The sequence below is a fragment of the Heloderma suspectum genome, chromosome 17, assembly GCF_057233095.1.
Source record: "Heloderma suspectum isolate Gila_16-S chromosome 17, 16-S_ref, whole genome shotgun sequence".
Lineage (NCBI taxonomy): Eukaryota > Metazoa > Chordata > Lepidosauria > Squamata > Helodermatidae > Heloderma > Heloderma suspectum.
This window is the reverse complement of record NC_139474.1, coordinates 12,363,429-12,389,250: the sequence shown is the minus strand read 5'-3', so window position 1 is coordinate 12,389,250 and position 25,822 is coordinate 12,363,429. Positions and strand designations below refer to the sequence as shown.

The 25,822-nt window shown below is 50.2% G+C and overlaps 1 protein-coding gene across 1 annotated transcript; it reads right to left on the bottom strand.

The window, feature by feature from the left end:
• Positions 1–568: 568 nt before the first annotated feature.
• Positions 569–25,530, bottom strand: DCST2 (DC-STAMP domain containing 2). Its single transcript, XM_084823613.1, has 16 exons — positions 25,453–25,530; positions 24,403–24,853; positions 22,884–23,054; positions 21,301–21,402; positions 20,085–20,279; positions 17,839–17,904; positions 16,405–16,618; positions 15,547–15,704; positions 13,765–13,929; positions 12,047–12,214; positions 7,601–7,701; positions 6,384–6,514; positions 5,677–5,804; positions 4,039–4,132; positions 2,714–3,004; positions 569–758 (listed from the first exon to the last, which is right to left on the bottom strand). The coding sequence occupies exons 1-16, from the start codon at positions 25,528–25,530 to the stop codon at positions 665–667; spliced, it is 2,607 nt and encodes an 868-aa protein (XP_084679739.1). The 3' UTR covers positions 569–664.
• Positions 25,531–25,822: the final 292 nt, after the last annotated feature.

Below are 25,822 nucleotides of genomic sequence, written 5' to 3'. Positions count from 1 at the left end.
TGTAGTTAGGCTATCTTAGAATCTGGGTCCAGTAGTCTGACAGCTCCCGCGTTCTCCCTCGATCAGGGGCACAGAAGCTCTTTCAGCCCAAGCACCAATTTCCATTTTGGAGAATCTTTTGGGGGCTGCATTTCAGTGATGGGCAGGGCAAAAGGATCGAGAGCAAAAACACCAGCCTATTTTAGCTTAAAGCTCTTCCTGGAAGGAACTCAGCCTTAGGAGAGGCCTTTCCGCCTTTTAGAATGGGGGAAAAACTGTGCCAGAGCCGGGAACAAGGGGGGGCAGAGGAAGGGGGCATGACCATCTGGGGATCTCTGGGCTTGAGGTTGGTAACGCTAGCCCTGCGCCGGCAGTTGTGTGTGTGTGTGTGTGTGTGTGTGTGTGTCTTCCTGCTCATTTTGCTGAGTGGGGAGGGCCTCGACAACTGCCCCACAGATCTGCCCTGATGGCATCTGTGTGTGTGAATCACCCTCTTGACTCAGGTGAAGTGACTGAGTTTCTTTGCCTTTGGACATGGCTTCCAACGGGGCAGGGAAGAAATCCCACCCAACAATAACTGAAAACAATGCAAGATCTAAAGATGAATTTAATAATGTGACATTTACATCCCCTCTGAATGTGGGGAGCTCCCTACCTCCCTTGCTCTCTCCTTCTCAGTTCCTTCCTACTTCTTAGAGTCTGGCCTTCTATTACTTTTCACCTCCATCAGCTCCTCGCTGCTGCTGGTTTCTGCTTCCTTCTGGTAGCTGAAATCAAGGCTGCGGAAGGGGAAAGCAAGGATGGAGGGGGTGGGTGGCAGAAGGTTTTTATTTTACTTGAATTATTTCATAACCTGCTTTTTCCCAGCTTATCTGGGCTGCTCAAATCATTAAGCATGGGTGCAGGCACGCACGCACAGAGTCGCGGCAGAATAATCTTTAAAACAAAATGACACCAAGGATGAAACGATCCCAGAAAGACTTAAGGAAGACAGCATGGGGTGGGGGAAAGCAAATCCATCAGAATGCTGCTGAACATTTATTTTAAAAAGTCCTTGGGTGTTGTATAAACTCACTGCCGATGTAGCAGTCCAACAGACCTTCCAGGATTGGCATATATCATGGATTCGGCCTTCTCCCGCATTGCCACCTGCTGAGGGATATGTGTGCAATTTGTTGCTCTCCAGATGTTGGGACTCCCAGTTCCCATTAGCCCCAGAAAACATGGCCAGTGATGACAGGAGTTGGACTCCAACATCTGGAGGCCTACAGGTTCCCCGCCCTTAGTGTCGACTAAGCCTCAGCATCTGAAACCAGTCTTACAGCCCCAGCAACGCTACAACCTTTTATTGCTTTTAGATTACTTTAACTGTTACCCCCTCCCCAAATGCTGTCTGTTGTCAACTGATTTCAGGTGCCTGATTCAACTTTCTCAGAATCTCATTTAAAATTTTTGATACATTCATTGAGAAAACAGCAACCGTCAAGTTCCTAGTCCTTGTGGTGGAAAGATATGCATGCGAGTGGGTGTGGGTGATGCTTGCTGAAATCTCAGAAACCAGACAGGTGGCTGAATAAGAGATTTCTGTGTGAATACCTGCCTGGATTCCCCGGGGTGAGGGCTGAAACAGGTTTTAAGCCTGCCGTTTTACACACTCCGAATGTCACGGCTCTCTCCAGGAACACTAAAAAGGGACAGTCAAGCATTTCTGGACAGAAACCTCCAGCTAAAGTGGGACAGGTCATACTCAAACACTGGGACAGTGCAGAGTTTTGGATCGATGGGATAAACATTTAGGGAGCAATCCTATGGCTGCTAGACACTGTAGAGGGCCATAGGATTTGGGCAGAGAAATGGGGGGGGCAAGGGGAACCATTTAACTGAATTCCTCCTGGAGGAGGTGACATTCTCCAACGCTCAGGCTGGGGTTCAAGAGCACAGGTTCCTTTGTTTCTCCTAGGAACTGTATTGACAGCCACTCTGTATTCCCCACAATGCCCTGGGCCTAGCATTGCTCCAGTGGGGGAGACAGGGCAGCGCGCACCCCCCAAAAAAAAAAACTGATGGAGAAGATTCAGAGAAGATTCTGCAATGTGGCCTTGTTCTTCTAGAGTGAAGTGTGTCAAAGCAAAATCTCTGAAAAACAGACCCATGTTTTGGGGTGCTTCCCAACAAGGATCCTAGCGCCAACTATCAGAAGGCTCTTCCACCTTTTCATTCTCAACGGATTTTCCACTGTTAAGGAAAAAAAGACTGAAGCAATGCTGGGAAAACACGGGAGGGCTAAGAAGATAATGACGTTTGTAAAATTCCGTGAGTGAGGCAGGCTGATGAACAATAACAGCACCCCGAGAGGAGGAAGTCATGTCTTCCATGCCCAAGGGCACTACTTTGGGGATGAAGATGAGCCCTGGAATGTCTTGATATTAATATTATTTAAAAATAAGCTTCTAGTCCTGGTGAGGTTTTGCCTTAGTAGGCTTGCTGTGGCCGTGTTCCCCAGCCAGGGCCAACCCCTCGCTGCCACGGTGGCGAATCTCCATCCCACTTGCAGATTCTCCGTGCTGTTACCCTGACAGACAGAGTTTCCTCAGGGCGGCTCGCAACACCACTGCACCCTCCTGTGCCTAGAGTGCATCACCGCCAGTTGAGCCTCTGCCTGTCTCCCACAGAACCTGTCGGGAGAAAAGCAGGTGGCTTTTAACGGTGCCTCCCGCAGCAGCTGTTCTCTCACCTGGATTGAGACCCAGAGGAAGAGGAAGAGGAGGTGCTGCCTTCATCTGAGCTGGATGATGGGTCCTCTTCACTGGCGCTGTCCCCGTCTTCCTCTTCCTGCTTCAGCTGGGCCAGAATCTTCTTGGCCAGCTCTGCGGGCAAGCGGCGGCAGCCCCCCTGACCCTTCACTGCCCGCGCGATCCGAGCCTTCAGCAACCGCCGTTGCTTCTGTTGTTCTTTGTCCGGCACCCCACGGAGTGCCTGCACAGCTCCGGTCCAGAGCGCCATGGCCTCTTCATCGCTGGAATCCCTGAAACCAGGGGATACAAGCAGAAGCAGCCAGATAAGGACACTGATTGCCAGTGTTGCACAGCGGTTAGAGAGTTGGACTGGGACGCAGGAGACCTGGGTTCTAGTCCCCACTTGACTGTGTAGCTCACTGGGCAACTTTGGGCCAGTCACTGGCTCTCAGCCTAACCTACCTCACAGGGTTGTTGTGAGGATAAAATGGAGAGGAGGCGGACCGCGTAAGCTGCCTTGGGCTCTCTGCGAGCGGAAAAAAGGTGGAGTATAAATGTAATAATGAAAATAAATAAATAAATCTCTTGAAGCAGGCTTCTCTGCCTTGGCCCCCTCCAGATGTTTCAGACTACAACCCCCAGCTTTCCTGAGTTGAAGTCCAAAACATCTGGAGGATGTCACTAGTGTTGGGGTCAGATTCAGGTGCTGGTTCAGTCAGGGGGCGGGAGGCGCCATCTTGTCTGTCTCCTCAGCCAACAAAACGTCTTGGGCCGGCTCTGTGTGAAATGGCATCGCTGTGTTCCTGAGGCCACATTTTTGTGCCTGGGCGCTCAAGACAGGCTACAACCCAGACACTGAAAACACCTGCATCAGGGGTAGCGAACTTTTCAGGGCTGTGGGCACATGTGGCTATTTGAGAAACTCTCCTGGGCGCCACCACAAAATGGCTGCCGTGGGAGGCGTGGAAAAGCACAAGTCACCTGCCCCAAAGACTGAGTACCAGGCAGAGGTGGCTTCCGAGTCCCAACACACTAAACAACAACTTTGAACCCACCCTTTTCGGCACTAAGAGAAACCTATTTCACAGCAATCCCAGGTGCTGGTAAGAAAACACGTTAATGTTGAAAAATAAAGTGGAACGCAGGGGGCGTCTGGGCCAGCACCAAGAAAGGCGTCCAGGGCAGATCAGTGCACGCGGGAACCACGTTGTCTGCTACTGGCCCAGGGACGCTGCGGGGAGCAGGATGACCTATTTACCAAGGACAGCAACCCCCCCCCCCCCGAAATACCAGCAATGGGAGCATCTGGAAGTTGCTCACTCACATCTCTTCGTCCATATCTCCCTGGTAGGTGAGCGGGGCCATGCAGATGGCACACGTATCCTTCAGGAGTTTGTAACAGTCGGGGCAGTAGATACCTGTGGAGGTGGGAGGAGAGAGGCACACAGTCTGAGGATGGGAATCGGTCCATTTCGGTTTCTCATTTTTCTCATCGTGAGGCCGGTTCGTCTTGAACGTCGAGAATTTCTCCAGTCTGATGTTCAGTTCATCCCAAATGTTGAGCATATTCTTCTTGAAAAGTTGCATGACAACTCATCAGCATTTTTGTGCACACATCTCCTAACAGACGCACTCTGCATGCATTTTTGCCTAATGCGCTCTCTCTCTCTCTCTCTCTCTTGCCCTCTCTCTCTCTCTCGCATAAGCTATCTTCCTAATACAACGCATTTTTGAACATTGTTTTCCCTAATGTGTGCACTTTTTTGTTTGGGGAACGCCACTGCACAATTTGGGGAAGCCTGGGTTTCAAAGGATGACGGAGCTCCGGTTTGCATAATGATTTGGAAGCGCAAAATTCGGTCAATTCGCATTAAAATGTGACCTGAACAAATTTCTCTCCCAGTGCTAGTCTGACATGAACCTGATCATAATTGCCCACCTTAGAATCACTCTGTCAGAAGGGCCCAGGTAACGTGGCTGCCCTCAATGGCAGTCAAGCGCAAACCTCAGGGCTCCCCCAAGCTTTGTGTGAGGATGGTGCTGTTGTGACTACATAACCATCGGCACTCATGGCCTGAACATCGAAAATAGAAGGAATGATGACACTGGATATCTTCTTAATGGAACAGTGGCTTGCTTGTTGTTTTGTCAAGTTTGGATAGGTTACAGCAGGAGTCTCTAACCTTCTTGGACCCATGTGGGTCCAAGGGAATGTGAGAAACTTGGGAATTTGAGAAACTGGGAATGTGAGAAACTGCTGTGGGCAGGACCATAAAATGGATCCCATGGAGGATGTGGCAAGTTACATCATGGCTGCTGTGGGGGCCTGGCTAGTCAAAAGAGGTGCGGGGGGGAATAGCGAGGCTAGAGGCTGGGAGGGAGGGGTAAATAGTGAGGCAAAGGGGGAGAGGGGAGGGAAAGGGTCAGAAGGGGAGAGAAACTGAGGTAGAAGGGGGGAGAAACAGTGAGGTAAAGGGTGGGGGGAGAAACAGCAAGATAAAGAGGCGAGTGGGAGAGAAGGAGCGAGGCTAGGGGCTAGGAAAGGAGAGGAAGAAGAAGGCTAGGGAAGGGAGAGAAACAGTGAGGCTAGAAGCTGGAAGTGGGGTGGGAGAGAGAGAGAGAGATTGAGCAAAGGGGACAGGTTGTCAGGGATGGAAGAAGGTTAGGTGGGGCTAGGGAGCAACTCTTTCCTTCTCTTCCTGTCTGCTGAACAGCTGAGAACCTGGCGCCCAAATGTTTTTAACTTTTTTTTAAGATTAAAAATAAATTTTTGATGGCGCAGGGTGTGGAGAGCTTTGGGGGTGCTGGCGGAGGTCTCTGCAGGTGCTGCGTTGGGGACCTCTGGGTTACAGCCTTTGCTACTCGAGAGTTGCCTCCTTCCTGCTTCCCTTGCAGAAGACTGAATCTTTACCTTTCATAGCAATGTTCCCCCCACCGCCCACACCCCGTCTCCCTTCCCAACCTCGGCATCCAGGTGTGATGCAAGTGACAAAGTCCTGGCTGGCCGCGCTGTCACGGATTCTTCCACATCCCATGCAATAAGACTCATGTATGCCCAGCTTCTTAGCCAACCAGGCACACATACGCACCCTGCGAAGAAAACCAGGAGTGACTTTACCACCGTAGGTCAGCACTGTGTGAACATGCTGAGTTTCTGTGGAAGCACAGAATCAGACATCCTGAAAATCTCACTTTTCTCGTTCGTGTGTGTGTGTTTTTAAAAAGCAAGTTTCTAGCCCTTATGATCTGCAAATATTTATGTATTTACTGCTTGATTGAAAAGATTTATTATAACCCCCGTGCCACCTTTTGTTCAAATGATTTCTGAAGCAGGTTACACCACAGAATTTTTTTTAAATGTGAAGAACAAACTATAGAATGATACAAATGGAGTTTCTAGCTCCGGACTGCTTAAGAATAGCAATAATAGCAATGACTCCCCCTGCCTTAAAATTGTGCTGCTGGAATTACAGTTCTATAACCAGGTGTCAATTTTTGTATGGAAGCTCCATTCTGTTCTGGGACTCAAAACAAATTCCTGGGTTGCGGATTCTTTAATCCTAAGTGTGCGCATCTGCACCAGGCAAAAAATCTTAGGATTCTAGTTAAAGAAAACAAAAAAGAAAGTAGACCCAGGAAGACAGACGCCTGCCCACCCCTGGGCCTTACTTTGCTGCAAATACGAGTAAGATATTGGTGCGACCCCCCTCTGCGGACCGTTCTCTTACAGCCTTAAGCACGGCTTTTGCTAGCCCCGCCCTTCGGGTCAGGATGGTGTTGTAGAGGTAGCAGATCCGCTCCTGCGGGGTGGAGAGAAAAGCGAGTGAGTGGGAGAAGGCGCCCAGGGAATTAGGCAATATGAAGCCAAGGGGTTGAGTCCAGCTCTCATCCTACTGAAGACGAGACCCATTGAAATAAACAGGACTTAAGTTAGTCATGACTAACTGATGTCCGATTGATTTCAGTGCATCCACTCAAAGTATAACTAAAGCTGGATCCAACCAAGTGCAGAAAAGAGCAACTGAGGCGGTCAGGGGGTTGGAGTGCCTTCCCAACAAGGAGAAACTAAAGCAGGGGTGTGCAACCTCTTTCTGTCCAAGGGCCGGATTTGATGCTTGAGAAGCTCTTGGGGGACACATTCCAATGGTGGGATGGCCAAAGGCGAAGGGGTCGGGAAATATCCAGATATTTGAATTCAGAGCTCTTGCTGCCCAGAGCTCAGCCTTGAGAGAGGCATTCCAACTGTTTAGCATGGGGAAGAAACTGCACAAAAGCCGGGAAACCAGCAAAGGCTCTGTGGGCGGGCAGAGTGGACGGGGCCCAGAGAAAGGGTGGGGCCATCTCGGGATCCCCAGAGGGCCTGATCCAGATCCAAGGCAGGACAGATTTGGCTCACGGGACACAGGTTCTTACCCCTGAATTTCCAGCATTTGATTTGGGTTTTTTGCTTAGGAAAAAAGACAAGTGATGGGAGGTTTGTCAAAGTATCTATGGTGTCAAGAACTTGTTTCTCTCCTTCTCTCGCAGTACTAGAACTCAGCATCTCCCTGTCTGTTATCAGCAGCCGATTTCAGGCAGACAATGGAAAGCTGCCTCCTGCTGCCCCAATGCACTCATTACCTGCCACTTTCTGGGTGGTCATTTAGAGGCTCCGTGCAGGGCGGGGCCCTGGACTTTGGCCCTCTAGGTCCACCCCCAGCTGAACCCCTGCTCTTAAACTCACAATAGTTGGATCTAGTCAGCAAGTCCAGTTACGTATTGCAAACAAAGGTGAAAAATATGAGAATCCACACCAGGGCAGCGAACCTCTCTGCCTTGGGGGACGTGTCTTCCTGATCTGAGAGCGGTGGGGTGGGGTGGAGTGTGTGACTGTGGCAATAACTCACCCGTTCACGGGAGGGGTAGTACCAGGCACAAACAACCCGCCTCAGACGCTGGATATAGGTGCCGAAGATGGCGATGAAAAAGCAGGTACCATACATGAGGCCTGGAGGCGGGGGGGGGGGGGGGGAGAAGGAAGCATGCATCAGAAGAGGAAGGGCAGCCTGAACAGTCTCTGGAGAAAGACCGCTGAACAAAACAGAGCGCACATGTTCTCTTGTTGCTCCAGGGGCAACAGTAGAACCAAGAGGTGGAAACTGCAGGGGAGCAGATTTCGGCAAAACATTAGGCGAAGCGTCCTCACGGTAAGAGCTGTTCAGAGGCAGAACGTGTACTGGGGTGCCCCTCTTGTGGCCAGCCGTGAGCACTGCGGCCTGCTGATCATCGCCCACTTAAGACCTCAGCGCGTATATTTGGTGCCCTCTTGTGGCCAACTCTGAACACTGCGGCCTGCTGAGCTCCAGCACATATATTTGGTGCCCTCTTGTGGTCAACCCTGAGCACTGCGGCCTGCTGATCTCCATCACCCACTTAAGACCTCAGCACGTATATTTGGTGCCCTCTTGTGGCCAACCCTGAGCACTGCAGTCTGCTGACCTCCATAATCCACCGAATACCTCAGCGCGTATATTTGGTGCCCTCTTGTGGCCAACCCTGAGCACTGCAGTCTGCTGATCTCCATAATCCACCGAATACCTCAGCGCGTATATTTGGTGCCCTCTTGTGGTCAACCCTGAGCACTGCGGCCTGCTGATCTCTAGCACCCAGTTCAGACCTCAGCGCGTATATTTGGTGCCCTCTTGTGGCTGTCTCAGAACACTGCAGTCTGCTGATCTCCATTGCCCAGTTGAGACTACTGGGCTTATATTTGGTGCCCTCTTGTGGTCAACCCTGAGCCTGTGGCCTGCTGAGCTCTACCGCCCAGTTCAGACCTCAGTGCGTCTTCTGGGATGCCCTCTTGTGGCCAACTCTTGCAGGGGCGGGGGTACCTTTCCTCCTGTAATTCAAGCACCGGAGTTTAAAAAAAAAACAAAAAAACTAACACTCAGCTGAAAAATGATTGCTGTCTGAAAACTCAAATTGTCCCCAAATTTGGGTAAAATCCAACACAAAGCCTACATAGAGTAGATCCATTGAAATCAACTGGACTTAGGTTAGTTATGAGGTTTATTTCAATGGGTCTATTCTAAAATGGATTTATGTTGGTTTACCCTTGGAATCCAACTCCCTCCATTTTTCCTTTAAAGAATTTGCTTCTATCATCCTTGAATATACGGACAGCACCCAGCTATGCAATTCCATGCATGTTTATTCAGAAGTAAGCCCCAATGTGTTCAGTGAAGCTAACCTGTTAGTAAATTTGTTTAGGATTGCATCCTGACAATGCAGTCCCATGCGTGAGTGTTCAGAAGTAAGTCCCACTAATTGACTTCAGCTGACTCCCAGGTAAGGATTCCAGCCACGATTGCAATAAGTATGCATAGAGAGGGAGAGTTTTTGAGAGACAAAAAGGGTGTCTTGTTTTTAAAGCCAATGTGGAGTATCTTGCCCAATTAAATGCTTCTGCACTTTGCTCTTTTCCTCTCCAAAAAGACATCTCTCTAAATCCAGTAACCTGCTCTTGGGAATGTTGAAAAAGAAAATGATTCATTATTCACAGTTTTGCAAACAAAAACTGGCATAGAATCATAGAATAGTAGGGTTGGATCGGGGTGGGCACTGTAACTCAGGATTGGGCACATGCTTTGCATGGGGTACAGGTAGGTGAGCCCCTCTGTGGAACCTGGAAACTTCCAGTTTGAAGGATCTTGGGGAGCAGGTGACAGGAAAAATCTCGGCCTGAGGCCCACCTTTTTGCAGTGTGCTGTCCAGGTTTTTCTTTGTGTAGAGAGGCAGCCATCTGCATAGTCAGGGCCATGTCTGAACGGGCCACATCAGCCTCCCGTGTCAGCGCAGGCGCTCTTGCATGGAATGCACACACTTGCCACATCCACTGGGGATGCTGCAGCTCCTGCTGCTTCTTCTGATGTGCCCTTGCTGAGCAGTTGCCTCACCACGCTGCTCCAGCTGGGGCCACGAGAGGCCTCTGCAGAACACTGCTTTCTTCGTGAGCATCCATGCTAGGGATCCTGGAAGAACTGGGTTGGGGGATGGTGCTCCGCGAGCATTGGTCGGCTTGGCCCCTGTAGTTTGACTCATCTTCTGCTGGCTGGCCCGGCTTCGCAGCAAGTCAGGCCAGCTAGCAGATTTTCCGTATGTTTTTTTCCATTTGCCCAAATAGAGATTTGCATGAATTGCAATTGCAATTACAGCCAAAATTCGCACAAATTACACAAATTCTGGCCGAAATTTGCACAAATCACATGCATTCTGGCTGAAATTTGTGCAAATCTCTATTTGTACAAATAAAACAAACTGGGAGAAGTTCGCAGATTTCTGGGGAAAAGCTGCAGCGCAGCCTGCAAATGCAAGCCAACCTGGGTGGGCACCGGGAATCCATCGAGCCCCCAAAAGGCTGGATTTCACAGTGATGGACACCCCTATACTGGCAGACCAGGCTGTGAACAACAAGTTTTGTATTTTGATGCCCCGTAGTTTTAGGGCTCACAGTCTTCCCCGGTACAGTTAAGGCACTGCTGCTGTCACGTTTTCCGCTTTTAAGTGTCAGCACACCCCCCTCCACACAGCATAGAAGAAATCCTCCCTACATTCCCCAGAGGCTGGCCAACAGAATCCTGCAACCAGCCTGGGATCCAGTGCCAGAGGTATTCCTCTAGTCCAGCCTTCCCAATGTGGTGTTCTTCAGATGTTTTGGACAACAACTCCCATCAGCCCCAGCCAGCATGACCAATGATCAAGAGCTATAGGAGTTGAGAGTCCAAAACATCTGGAGGGCCCCACGTTGGAGAAGGCCATCCATAATTTCAGGGGACTGGAAACGAAGCCCTATGAAGAGAGACTGAAAGAACTGGGCATGTTTAGCCTTGAGAAGAGAAGACTGAGGGGAGATATGATAGCACTCTTCAAGTTGTCACAGAGAAGAAGGCCAGGATCTCTTCTCGATCATCCCAGAGTGCAGGACACGGAATAATGGGCTCAAGTGACAGGAAGCCAGATTCCGGCTGAACATCAGGAAAAACTTCCTGACTGTCAGAGCAATACGACCATGGAACCAATTACCTGGGGAGGTGGTGGGCTCTCCCACACAGGAGGCCTTCAAGACGAGGCTGGACAGCCACCTGCCAGGGATGCTCTGACTTGGATTCCTGCATTGAGCAGGGGGTTGGACTCGATGGCCTTGTAGGCCCCTTCCAGCCCTACTATTCTGTGATTCTAGTTCACCTGAATCCCTTTCCTTTATTGTCTCTCCACTTCACTCACCAGTGGAACTGACAAGATATGGAGAAAGCATGGTCAGTTTCACTGGACTGCAGACCAGGGAGACTGTGAAGGATCGGTGAAACTGGCAAGGTTTCCCCACCACATTTTTGGGCAATGCAGACCTGCCCAAATCTTTTCCCCAGAGCCCTGAGTACCTACTGGCACTGATGGAAGCTTTTATCCTAAGCTTAGTTATGAAAGGGTTTGTGGAACAACTTACCAGCCAGTCTTTTTGTGCATGTTTTCACACCTGTTTGCAGCCTTTGCAAATTAATCATAATTGAAGAGGAGCTATTGATTAGGACGGTCCGGGCTTGGGGTGCAAATGAAAGTATTTCTTTGATTTGGTGTGATTTGGGTGGGAAATTAATTGGCTGGCTTGGCCTTCTGTGAAATTTCCATAAATCCTATGAAGTGTTTCTAAATGTAAATCTAGATATAAATTACCATATTCTTGGATGTTGATAGGCCTTGACCATGTAGCCCGGTTCAACAGAAGATTCAAAGCTGGACAAACTCTATGTTTGTGGTTCTGCTTAGGCCTTGTCTAGAATCCACCCTTTTGATTGCCTGGAAGTGATAACTCCAGGATTCATTCCTGTTTTTTGTCTGGGGTTTGGAATGTCATGTAGGGATTGCCTGAGTTGGATTACGTCAGGATTGCTGAATCTCTTTCCCTGAAACTCTTGTCCTGGATTGCCTGGAAAGATCTAAACCAGGAATCTTGATTCCCTTCCTGTATTTAGAGCCATGGAGATGGCAACAGGAAACTAAGTTTTGAGGGTCTAGGTCATGTTTATAGTTCCAGCTTTTGACTGTTCTGGAATTACATAAGGCCTATAGCTAATGACCATGTGCTGAATTTCTGAAAAGTGTAACCACTAAGCTTTGGCTGGGGGGTTTCCTACAATAAAGAAGTCTCACTGGTTTGGGCGTGCTGTGTCAGAGTGCCAGAGTGTGTGTGCTCGAAGGATCAGGATCACAACACATATGCACATTGCATGCCGATTTGTGCACTACGGGGGTCCGGGCCCCCGATCTTTTAAGAGCCTAGTGGTGCCCCTGCTTACCGATGACTATGTAGCCATTGTAATCGGGCTCAGCAGGGTGCAAGCGGCATTTCTGGGACAGCACGCTGATGTTCCCCCGCTGCAGCACCTCAAACGAGGAGACCAGGTCACGATACATCTCGCCCGCGTAGCCTGTTCCGTTTACGCTGACACTCATAGTCACTGGGGCTGTGGGGGAAAGGAGATCAGTTCACTCCATCAGCAGTGGTGAGCCCTTGTCAAGAACATAAGCCGAGCTCTCCTGGATCAGACCAAAGGTCTCTCTAGTCCAACGTTCTGATCCCGCAATGACTAACCACGTGCTCCAGTGGGTAGCGGTGGGCTTTGGATGTCTGTTGGGCAGTGGTGTACTGATAAATTTGGAAGTGCAGGTGCTCATCATGACAGCCCCATAGCCACAACCCCAAGAAGAGTCCTAAAATTCAAGCAGCTGCATTGATCCATATCAATAAAACCGTTCTAGCAGTTTTCATTAGATACGTATGAGAAATTAATTTCAGTTTGTTTTTTGATCAGAATTTACTCAGTCCGCGTCTTCCAGAACAAACTTCAGGCTTAATCTGCAGTTGAAGTCCATACATTTCTGAGTTTACAATGTGATTCAAAGACACACACACACCCTGCCACCAATGCATTCGACAGCATGCATACATTTGAAAAATGCACATGACAAATGCGTACTTTTGACAAATGTGCACAAATAAGTTTTAATTAATGGGAGGAGAATGCATACGTTTCAAGAATGCGCACAACTGATGTGCACCTCTGGAAAAATGCACACAGAAATACACCTGGATTTCCAAGCAAAAACAAAAACAAAACAAAACAAAACAAAGCTTGCTCTCTGATATGGACTTGAATCAGAATGAGCTTTGAGATAGAATTTGGAGAACTTGCCGAGCTCGAGTTTTGCCGATTCCCACGTCCCTAGTTTTCATCTCCTTCAGGAGCAGGTCTTTTTGTAAAGCCAATCAGTATAAAACTGATTGCCCATTCAAGACCAAGTCACCTGAAAATACTTTGCATTACACCAGGGAACAGTATATTCCTGCTGGGAAAATTCATCTTCTCCCCACAGCTACTGTGAGGATTGCTGCTAACTCAGAGGGAACAGGAAAGTCTGGGTGGGGGGGTGGGAGGATGATGTCAGCATCCCTGCCAATCAAAAGTGCAGGGGCTCAGAGCCCTGACTCCATTATGCCATTGCTGTTGGAGCGTTTCAGCTGTGCTCCCACCTCTGCTCAACTTGCATTTTTGTAAATAAACCCAAATATTACAAATCGCCAATAAGTCTCCAGCAACCTCCTTCCAAAGGCAACTGAACCAGGGTAAATGCCGCACTCTTTGGAAGTTCTTGCACTCAGTTTAAAACTGATATATGTGTGTAGTGTTGAGCCCTCTGATGTAGTGGTGAGTGTTGGACTGGGACTCGGGAGATCCGGGTTCTAGTCCCCACTTGGCCATGAAGCTCACAGGGTGACTTTGGGGCAGTTGCTGACTCTCAGCCCAACCCGCCTCACAGGGTCATTGTGAGGATACAACGGAGAGGAGGAGGATCACGTATGCCGCCTTGGGTTCCTTGCAAGAGGAAAAAAGCGATGGCGATGATGTAGATCTGTCCTTAAAATAAGGGTCCTGATAGCAAATGCCTGGATCAGAGGCCCAGTGTAGCGAAGAGCTGGGTGGGTGGAGGGCACAGACATGTTTCCCCGTCTTACCTCTCGCAACAATTTCTCCATGCAGCTGGTATCGCACCAAGTCAAAGAGCCAGAAGACTGAGTAGTCGGCGACAATGAGCAGGACCACAAGGATCAGTTGGCGGCAGATGGAGGCTATCGCCAGGGCGTAGCGGAGTTGCTCTTTGCGGGGCAACACGAGTGAGGCTGCATGAGAAGACACACTGAATGGGTGTGTGTGTGTGTGAGCTGCAATGACATGTGTTTGTATTTGGTTGTGTTGTATGGGGGGGACTCATCTGAGTGTTACACTGATCAGTATTAAAGGACTCACCTGATATTTTAAGAGGGGAATGTAGGTTTGTATTGTGACTCGCTCAGTACAAGCGATCTTGCAGCCTTGTATTTGGGGTGTTCTGTTTATGCCTAGGGACACCAAATGCTGTGTGTGTGTAGCAATTTCGAGGTCTGAGAGGTTGGTGGCCTACTTGTCTCAGGGAGGTGCTCAACCTGTGTCCGGGCTGTACTGCTCACACTTCATAAGGAGGGGCCCCACACGGCGGGATGCAAAATAAATAAATATATCCTCACACATAGAAAAGTAGCATCTCAGGGAGAAGGCTTCTAGTCCCACCTTCCTCTTGAAATGCTAGTTTTAAAAGTAATGTTTGCGTGCTTCCAGATGGAGGACTCCTAGCTCTAACAGTTGGAAGGCACTGTCTTTTTCTCCTTCATGAATTTTCCATGGTAAGGAAAAATACACAGTGGGAAAACATAGGAAGGTTATGAGTGGAAGATGTCCTCTGGACCCCCCATAAACACAGCAGGGCGACAGTGTCAAAAAAAAGCCTCGTCTGGACGCACTTTCAATCTTATGAAGTTGTCAGAATGTTACTTTTCTATTTTATTGTTCTATAATTGTATGTCTGTTGGGGGGTTACTTTTTTTTTTTTTTTTTGAGAGGAACTATGAAAGCCCACGGGCAGAAAAGCAACCTGCAAGTATTAATAAATGGGAATCAGGAATGAGTGTCCCAGACCATGTACAGAGTGCCTTTCACACAGGACTAGGTAATTGTTTAGCCTCCAACTGTGGAGCCCTCACAGTTTCCGTATTACATGATGTGCCTTACAAGAACTCTTAGACACCCCCCCGCCCTCCACTCGTGGAAGGTTTAGAACAGGGTTGGGGAACCTTTTTCCTACGAAGGGCCGTTGGCCCGCGGGAAAAGTCCATTGAGCGCCACCATAGTCAAGAGAAGGCGGAGCCAGAGCCAAAGTGGGCGGGGTTCGCAACCTTAGAGGACTGCATAGCGCTTTCTCACATCTGTGCCACTGCATTCCTTCTCCACTTCTCGCACGTGGAAGAGGAAGTCATTCCTAGAGGGGGCGGTCCGGAGAACAAGAATGGGCCTGAAGTGTAGGAAGAGCTGGAGATCCCGAGGGCCCCATGCAGCCCACATGTGGTGGCCCAGGCTTAGTGGATTTGCCAGCCCACCAATAACTTTATTATCTCTCTTAAGTAAAGAACAGAACTGCACCAGGAAACTCCTGCCTCCACTCAGATATAACTACATCCAGGACCACTTAGTGACTAAACCTGGGGTAGGCCATTTGTGGCCCTTCAGATTTTTGGCCTACAACTCCCATCAGGCTTAGCCAGCATAGCCCACAGTGAGGGATCGTGGGAGTTGTAGGCCAAAACATATAGAGGCCTGCATGTTGCCCAGCCCTGGACTTAACTATATAATGACCAACCAATCCCATCCAGCATCCCCAGAGGCCAGACTCTCCCATCCGGGTCTCGCTGCCTGTGCTGTCCTACCTGGGCGGATGTATTTGGTGCTCTCCTTTGCAGACAGGGGCAGGACGGTGGGCCTCTTGTTTTTTTTCCTCATCGCATCCATTTCCAGGAACGGCTTGGTGATGTAGATGTTGTCGAAACCGTCCTCGTGTAAGTAATGCTTCCGGTAGAGCAGAGCCCTGGTAGAGGCGACCAACATTACTTTCTCACCCTGCTACAAAAATGGGGGCAGCACTTTTGCCACTGCAATTCCCATGCTTGGGAGGGTCGCCCTTGCGCTCCTCCACTCGCCATGACGCATCGCTAAACGTTCTGCCCTTGCTGCTCCATTTGTTGATTCTGCCATGGCCTGTTCTCCACCGATGCAAAAGCGTGTTGTTTCTGTTTTGCACAATATGCTAGGAAAACACACACTTCTCCTACTATGCGACTTACCAGCAGTTTGAAATAGATTTTCGCCGCTGCAGTGCGCAAAATGGTGGCAGGCAGCGCGTTGTGTGGTGTTTGCGAAACCCTACGCACGGCTACTCAGAACTAGGACCTGCGGTGTGATTTTGGGCCAATTGCATTCTCTTGGCCTAACCTACCTTGCCCAGTTGTTGTGAGGATAAAAGGTGGCAGGGCTGGGGCAATCCAGGTTCACGCCTGAGCCCAGTGTTCCCCAATCTGGTTGGGGCAAGAATGCCTTGGGTTATCTAATGCAGAGGTGGGCAGATCTCCAGATGGTTTGGCCTTCAACTCCCATCACCCTCAGCCAACATGGCCAATGGTCAGGAATGCTGGGAGTTGAAGTCCAAGTCATCCGGAGAGCTATTTTTGGCCCACCCCTGATCTAAGGGGAGGGAAATGGCTCCCAGCTTTGCCTCCTCTCCAACTCACTTGATGGAGATGTAAAGAAGAACCAAGGTGGACGTGTAGCCAAACAGCCCCACAGCTTCCTTCGCCGGCTGCAGGCGGGCCGACACATTCTCCATGATGTCAAAGGCGACTTGGGACAGGCTCTTGCTCGCGTTGACGGTCACGTCGAATTTGTGCACGGAGGTGATGTTGAATTCGAACTCGCTCCGCACGCGGTTGAGTATGGCTACAATGGCTGATGGGAAAAGCATCAGAAGCTGCCTTACACCGATTCGGACCCTTGCACCACTTAGCTCCGTCTTGTCTACACCGACTGGCAGGGGTCCTCTGGGGATTTGGGCAGGGTTCTTTCATAGCCCTACCTGGAGAAGCCGGGAATTGAACCTGGGACCTTTCTACATGCCAGGCAGGCGCTGTACCACTGAGCTACAGCCCCTTGTGAGGATGAGGAAAGTCTCGCAGTACCTCTGTACCAGGAGCGGGCAGAAGGTAGGTTGGATTCTTCTGGCTTCTGGCAAGGGTTTCTGACACCCAATTGCCTAACAAGAGCAACAACGAAAAAGCGTTCCCCTCCTAAATCAGGTTGCTGAAAAAGCCAGAAATTCATTCTGGGCATTTGATGGCATATGATGGAGATTCTTAATTTAGGTGTTTTATCAGGTCCTGGTATTTTATTGTTTTTAACTGCTTTAGGGTGCAATCCAATGCATGTTTAGACAGAAAAAAAGTCCTACAACTCCCAGCGTTCCCCAGCCACCTATGCTGGCTGGGGAATGCTAGGAGTTGTAGGACTTTTTTCTGTCTAAACATGCATAGGATTGCATCTTTAAATTGTTTAAAATTTGTGCATGTTTTCATCTCTGTTGTTAAGACTCCTTGATTTTTTATTTTATTTTTTTGAGAACGGCATCTAATAGATTTTAAAAATAATAACAACAGCACTTGGTGGAAAAACAGGAGGGATTTGTTGTGTGTGAAAGGACGTGTGGGGTTCATCTTGGTTACTGATCACAAATTCCCGGGCTGTGCGTGTGCTCGGGGGGGGGGGGGGCTGTGCAAAAGCCAGGAAACCACCAAATGATTGGCAGTGGGGGGAAAGTGGGTGGCGCTGGGGAAAGGGGGCATGGCCATCTGGGGAACAACAGATAGCTGGACTGGGACTCAAAATGGGCTGCATTTGGCCCACAGGCCTGAGCTTCAGTACCTGTCACACCTCGGGAGATGTGTCATTGGCACCTTTCAACAACCCAGGAAGGTGGGAGTAAAAGGTGCAAACTGGGAGGGGTTTCGGGCAATGTTTTCCCTGAAGAACCATGGGTGGGAAATTATGAGCTGCGTATCTGTAGGATGCATGGAAAGTGACAGCTAGGTTGCAACGTAAGGGGGAAACTAGATCTGTAGGGAGAGATACTTTGGCGTTTTAAAGAGGCAGGCAAGTTTATCCTCCATACTCACGTTCAGCAACCTTGCGGCGCAGGAAGGGCACGATGTAGTGGGGAATTATGCAGAAGGCAAGGAGGACTGTGGGAAGAAAAGAAGGCCGTTAGGAGGGCAGCCCCACACACTCCAGACTGCAGCCCCTGTGGGCTGAGCAGCTGCCAAACGCCCGCTAATTGACTGACCGGCCAGTAATTGTGATACTGCAACTACTACTTGATGGAAAGTCTGGTGTGACTTACAGCAGATTTGGTTTATACAGAGAAAGTGTGGCAACACAGCATTTAGTATTGGAGGCAATAAATGCAGGCTAGAGCCAGTTTAAAAGAAGTTCAAATCAACTTAGGGAGTAATCCTATGCATGTTTAGCCGGAAAATGTCCTAAAATTCCCAGCATGCCCCAGCCAGTCATGCTGGCTGGGGAACGCTGGGAGCTGTAGGACTTTTTTTCTGTTTAAACACACATAGTCTTGCACCCTTATTTTATTAGTGCTTTTATACACGTTGTCAGAGAAGGCTATCTAACACCGTTGAACTACAAGCACCCCTTAAAGCTGGGTGCATGAGTGTAAGTGAGCGAAGACATGAGATCTGGTTATTTGATTCCTTTCCGGAAAGAGCACATGGCACTCATTGTTGCAGAGGCAGGAAGAAGAAGGTGGAAGAAGGAAGAGGAAGGGGAGGGAGCAGGAAAAAGGGAACTGGTCACGCTACAGGACATTTTCTATTGCCCCCTAGTGTCTGGAAGCATGCGGAGTTGTTCCTATTATTCAGCCCTTTTTGTTGTTCAGTCGTTCAGTCGTGTCCGACTCTTCGTGACCCCATGGACCATAGCACGCCAGGCCTTCGTGTCCTGTGCTCTCTCCCGGAGCGTGCTCAAGTTCATATTCATTGCATCCGTGATGCTATCTAGCCATCTCATCCTCTGCCGTCCCCTTCTCCTTTTGCCTTCAGTCTTTCCCAGCATCAGGGTCTTTTCCAGGGAGTTTTCTCTTCGCATTAGGTGGCCAAAATATTGGAGCTTCAGCTTCAGTATCTGTCCTTCCAATGAGCACTCAGGGTTGATTTCCTTTAGGATGGACTGATTTGACCTCCTTGCAGTCCAGGGGACTCGTAAGAGTCTTCTACTAAGTGTTTATATAGTGATCTGTATCCACCCACTGATAGCATCACCGATGCAATGAATATGGACTTGAGCACACTCCAGGAGAGAGCGGAGGACAGGAAGGCCTGGCGTGCTGTGGTCCACGGGGTCACGAAGAGTCGGACACGACTGAACAACAACAAATCCACCCACTATCTCTTTCATCTTTACAGCAGCCCTCTAAGGTAGGCCAGTATTCTGAACCCTTGCCAGTATCAGGATAGGAAAAACCAATAAACCACAGAGCCTGCATGTTATTTTTGGAGCGGCTCCACCCCTCGACTGTGCAGGCTCCGCCCATGATCCTGCCAGTTCCGCCCATGACTTGCTGGTCTCCACCCGTCACCCACCAACATCCATCCCTGAACCACCAGTTTCTGTGCAGCTCCACTCCTGGCCTGCTCCGGCCCAACTGCAGGGCTGACCAAAGTATTGGAGGTGGGTGGAATCTTAGATCCAGAGTCACTCTAACCATTGTCCACAGACACCGAGGTCAAGGGTTACCCCAAACGGCGGTCAGGCTGATGAGGGGGCATGGGTCAAGGGTCACACTAGGCAGGGACTAGGCTGAGAAGGAGTCGGGGCCACCTAGACAGTGAACAGGATGCTGACAAAGGGTCAGAGATCAGGGGGTCATCTTAATAGCAAGTGAGGTGGCGAGGGGGTCAGAGGTCAAGGGTCGCCTCAAGCAGCTGCTATGGGGAGGGGCCAAAGGTCATGCTTAGTGACTTGGTTCTTGAGGAGTCAGTGGTCAAGGGTCATGCAAAGCAATATCCAGGCTGATGAAAGGCAGAGTGTCACAGCCAGCAGCATGAGTGCTCAGGGGTGGACTGAGAGGGGTCAGAGGTCAAGGGTCAGGCAAATAGGGGCTGGAGGTCAGGCTTTATGCTCAACAGCAAGTGGGATGGTGAGAGGTCAGGGATGCGAAGCATCAACGAGGGTGATGTGGGGTTGGAGGCCATGCTATGTGGTGACCAGCTGACATGGGGCCAGAGCCGGGGTTCAGGCCAGTCCAAAGATGGCCAGCGTGTCAAGGGGCCACATTCTGGCGGCAGAGGTCAGGCGTCGTGCGTCACCGCCAGCTGGGCTGAAGAGGGCTCCGGGTTGTGGCCGCACTCACCGTTAGCCAGGCCGCAGAGGTACTTGAACAGCAGGACGACGTAACAGAGGTAGTACAGGACGGGGATGACCCGCTGACATTCGTCCTTGGCGTTTTCAAAGATGTGGGTGCACTTCCGGTAGGGGGTGCCCATTTCCTCGTTGCAGACCGTGCCCAGGTTGAGGAGCCAGTGCCAGATGTTGCGCAAACAGTGGGCTGCATGGCAGAAGGGGAGGAGGGAGAAACCGCATCACCTCGAGCCTCCCCAAGGAGCCTCCCCCTGTGGAAAAGTGACCACGTGGGCTTCTGCATGCCCTTCTCTGGCCGCCAGGACTCAGTCTGGCCCCAAGTGCAAGCTCCCTGGGGAACTGTAGGGGGACCACTTGCCCCAGGTCTTGAACCTTTCAAAGAGCAGGAGAACTTGAAGAAGAAGAGCCCTGTGGGATCAGACCAAAGGCCCACGTAGCTCAGTATCCCAGTTCCGATCAGATGCCTCTAGGAAGCCCACAAGCTGTATGCTGTCTTTTGTTACTTGACCCCAGGATCTGCTATCTAGAGGTAGACTGCATATGAATTTGGATGTTCCATCTAGCCAGGACGTTGGAGAAATTCACAATGGAATCTAATGGATTCAGATTTCTATGAATCTGACCCATAGATTCCACAGCAGACCGGCTTTTCCTGAGTCGCATGGATTCCACAGATGGCAGACCAGTTGTTTTTTTTTTTAGCTTTCTGCAATTTTACGCAAATTTAGTCGTAAAAAAATAGGAAAAATTTTAAAAACACTGGCCAAAAATAGACATTTCCTCCATAGGCCAAAGCATGAAAACATGCATTTTGGGCAAGATTTGCACATTGGGGGGGTATGCATTGGGGGGGTGCATTTTCACAAGTGTGAATTTATGCAAGTATGAATTTGCACAAATTCAGGAAATGGGAAAAATCTGATTCTGTTAATGAATGGACAATGGAATGAAAGGCAAATGTAGACAGAATGGTTTTTACAAAATTTATACAACCCTAATCATGGCTAATAGATACAGACAGATTTTCCCTCCTCCTCCTCCACCCCCCATTAATTTGTCTAATCCACTTTCAAAGGCATCTAAGCTGCTAGTCCTCACACTACACCCAATGGCAGTAAGTTCCAGTGGTTAACTATGAATAAGAGCACTACTTCCAGGCTGTCCAGTTCTGCCTTCATCCCACCCCATCCTGCACTGCTGGCACTCACCTACATGGCGCACAGAGTCCATGACGGACCGGAAAAGCTTTCGCACGCGGTCGCCAACCACTTTGGCCTTCTGGGCGATTTCCTTGATTTTCTGTAGTGCATCTAGGCGGAAGATGGGGAGGGAGCAGATCCTAAATGGAGCTCGCATTTGCCAGGGAGCGGAGTACTTGTCTTTCCATGCCCAGGCTGAACCCAAGAACATAAGCCATAAGCATAAAAGAGGGGGTTGCTCCTGGGCATGTTGAGAGTGCATTTTAAGCACTGTCAAGCAGCCAACAAACATCTGGAAATAGGGGCCTAAGACTCTTAAATTAGACAGTGCGGTGTGGCTCCCAGCAACTCATACACTTAGATGTTTGTTCATTATATATCAAACTTCCCTCTCCCCTCTGAGAACTCGCGCCACGGAGACACTAGCATGCTGCAACCATTCCCATATTGCCGCAGCCTGGGGTTGCTGAAACAGACCAGTCCCCTTTAAAGGTCAAAGCCTCTGTCAATGCAGAGGTGGAGCTAACCAGGCCAAGGGCCGGTGGAGTCCTATTTAAGCCTCAGTCTGGCTCTGAGTTCTCTGGGAGCGTCCCGCAGACAGCCTCGGTTGGCCCCCAGCCCCAATGCCACTTGGAGCTTTCTGTGGCGGTGATCGCTTTCCATCTGGCTTCCTGAGAAACCTGCTCCTGATCTGAGCCCTAGCAGAAGCCTACAACCAAGCTACATCTTTGAGCATCATCAGAACTCATGGCCTCAAATGGTGCACTGGGTCTATTTGCTAGTTTAAAAAGAATAAAAAGAATCCAGGGGTGGGGAACCTCTGGCATATTGGCATATTTCTCAATCTGGATGGCCAGATTATCATGAGAATGCAAGACGAGCCCTGCTGGATCGGAACAAGAGTCCATCTAGTCCAGCATTCTATTCACTCAGTGGCCAAACAGCTGCCCAGGGGAAGCCCGCAAGCAGGACATGAGTGCAAAAGCACCCTCTCACCCATGATCCCCAGCAACCGGTGTATGCATACTACAGGCTATTCTCCCCTTCTCTGTGCCATGTCCTGGGTTCCTGATATTACTGACAATGTCCTGTTCTGTCTCAATGGGGGAGGGGGGAAACCTTGCCCAAGCTTTGGAAGGAGAATCCCCAGATGCAAATGTCTCTCCCCCCCACCCCCTTTGCACATTGAACCAAGATAAGAGTCACATCCATAACTCAGCCTGCTTTTGGTTCTGGCTACAACCACTCTGGGCCCCAGCCAGCTGCTTAAAAAATAATTTTTAAAAGCTCCTGTTTACATCTAGTTGCCCCCCCCCCCCGCCACCGTGTGATTTTTGCAATCGTTGGTGTCTTCCAACCTAACTTAACCTCGCAGGGCTGTTGTGAAGATCAGATGGCTAAAACAAAACAAAAACCTCATGTGTCCTCCCCTTGGGAAGGCAGGGATTCATCATCCGGAAATAAAATAATGAGAAAAGAAAATGAAAAACTGACTAGAAGACAGTTCCGACCCGGCTAGGAATAAAAGTGCCACTTTGGCACAAACCCAGAGGTGATCAAACATCTGCGGGCAAAAAGCCCTGTTATCTCACTGATCAGAGGTTGGCGGGCCCGCTGCAGCATTTCCGCTGTCTGGTTGAGGGCGAGCTCAGCGCCGCATGACACAGCCTCGGCGCCCCGGGTGAAGTTCCGGATGATGTTGGCGAAGGGGCCCTCCATGGCCAGGCTGAACGCCAAGAGCATCAACATGGTCTTTCCCTCTTCTGTAGGGGGCGACAGAGAAAAAGGCAGAAGGAAAAAGACACACATTAGGGCAGGAGTTATTTTCATTCAAGCCCTCCCCTTCGGACAGGGGTGCAGAACCTCTTTCCATCCGAGGGCCAGTTTCCATTTCGGAGACGCTCTCAGGGACCACATTCCAGTGGTGGGCGGGGCCAAAGGAAAGACGAGAGGGGCCAAAAACACCCACGTATTTTAGCTTGATGCTCTTACTGTCCATTGCTAAGCCTCAGGAGAGGCAATTCAATCTGTTAGAATGGGGGGAAATTCTGGGAAACCCCCAAATACTTGGGGACTGTGGGAAATAATTGGGAAACCGCCAAATACTTGGGGATTGTGGGAAAGGGGTTGAGCTTTCTGGGAAACATCAGAGGGCTGGACTGAGACCCCAGGGGAGTTAGATTTATATGTAGTTCTATCAGAAGATAATGGAGCGATTATTCAGTTATTGACATTTTCATTCCATTTAAAAATAGTTTTATACCGCCTGTCAAGTAAAACATATCCAGGCGGTGTGCAAGGTTAAAACCGTAATATAAAAATATAAAGATGCACTATATATGCATGAAACTGATTGGTGGGAGATTCAGGACAGATCAAAGGAAGGACTTTTTCCCACAGTGCAGAGTTAAATTATAGAATTTGCTACCACATGATGCAGTGATGGCCACCAATCTGGATGGCTTTAACAGCGGGTTGGACAAATTCCTGGAGGAGAAGGCTATCAATGGCTACTAGTCCTGATGGCTATGTGCTACTCCAGCATCAGAGGAAGTCTGCCTGTGTATACCAGTTGCTGGGGAACATTGCGGAGAGGGCCCCCGTGGAAAGTTCCACACCTCTTACCTTCCTGATGTCAGAGGTATAAAGGGGGTACATAGAGGGCTTGGTGTGGGTGCTAGAGACGTTGGAGAAATCTGCAACAGGTTCAAATGGGTTCGTATTTCTATGAATCCAAGCTGAGGATTTTGCAGCGGACTGGCTTTTTCTGAGTTGCATAGATTCCGTGGACCTGCTGAGGTGTTGTTGTTTTTTTACTTCGGGGGGTAGGGACCTGCATTAATGTGCTCTTGTGCAAGTGGAACAAAACTCTCATACACCCCTAAAAAACACCTGATTCTGTCCACGAGAGCAGGCCAGAATGAAAGATGCCTGACAATCCACCAAACGCAGGCAGAATAAAAACTGTACATCCTCGTGGATGCGTCCCAGTTCCCCGACCACACGCTTGGCCCGCAGGGAAATCTGAGCCAGCCCTCGAGTAAATATCCGTGGCCTGCAGGGGCGGTGTTTCAGTGCTCAGGGGCTGCCCATCTTGGCGTTCGCACTTACTTGAGAAAATCTGGGGCAGTGTAAGCAGGACGGTGAGCCTCGCTTTGCGCGAGAAGGCCATGCCCAGACCCAGCCCAGCAGCCAGGGTGATGGTCGTCACCAGGCAGTACCAGACGTTGTACCCCTGCACGAAAATGACCAGCGCCCCATAGGCCCCGGCGAGGGTCATCCCCAGGGCGAACCCGCCCATGCTGCGGGCCACCGACCGGCCCAGGGTGTCCTCCGCCAGCCGAGGGACGGCCTGCCGCTTCTTCCTCCTCCTCTTGCGGCCCGAGAGTTTCTGCAGTGCCTCCTTCAACCGCTGGATGGACAGACTGGACAGAAGGCCCATGGTGGCGACGGAGGTGCAAAGGCTCCTCTGGATGGGCTGCTGGGCAAACCAGAGTGTGCGGGGGTCTTCCTTGCTTCTGTGTGTCCAGACTGGGCCCTGAAGAGAGGTTGGTTGGCAGTGCTGGTAAAGCACGGACAAAGGGTGGGTTGAGAAACCAATAGGGTGATAGTAATTTGGAATGGGGGAGCTGGGGAAGGAGAGTTACTAGTATTTTACTGCCCCTGCCTCCAAAGACAATGTTCTTGTTCGAGATCTGAAAAGCCAGTAAAGTCCAGGTTCTGCCCAACTCCACCCATCACCTGCTACATTCTGTCCTGGCTCCTCCCATCACTGGCTAGAATTTCTCTTTACTCCATCTTAGCCCCACCCACATTCTGCCCTGGCTCCTCCCATCACTTGCTGGTTCTCTCCTGACCCCGCCTTAGCTCCACCCACATTCTGCCCTGGCTTCTCCCATCACTTGCTAGTTTCTCTCCTGACCCCGCCTTAGCTCCACCCACATCCTGCCTTGGCTCCTCCCATCACTTGCTGGTTCTCTCCTGACCCCGCCTTAGCTCCACCCACATTCTGCCCTGGCTCCTCCCATCACTTGCTAGTTTCTCTCCTGACCCCGCCTTAGCTCCACCCACATTCTGCCTTGGCTCCTCCCATCACTTGCTAGTTTCTCTCCTGACCCTGCCTTAGCTCCACCCACATTCTGCACTAGCTCCTCCCATCACTTGCTGGTTCTCTCCTGACCCCTCCTTAGCTCCACCCACATTCTGCCCTGGCTCCCTTCCTGGCCTATCAGATTCCATCTCAGCTCTGCCCCTCTCCCCTGCCCAGATTCTTTCAGGCTCTAACCTGACTTTGGCTGACCCTGTGGCTCCAACCCGTAGCACACACACTGTAAAACAGGGATAAAGTATCCGGGTTCCTCCAGATGTCTTGAATGACCCCTCCCACAATCCCTGGCCATTGGCCATGCTGGCTGGGGGTTGATGGGAGTTGTTTTCCGAAACACATGGAGGGTGTCAGGTTGCCCGATGAAGAGGTTCTAATACTTTCCAAACCAACAGTTGGCAACTTTTGTACCAGAGGCTGGCCAAG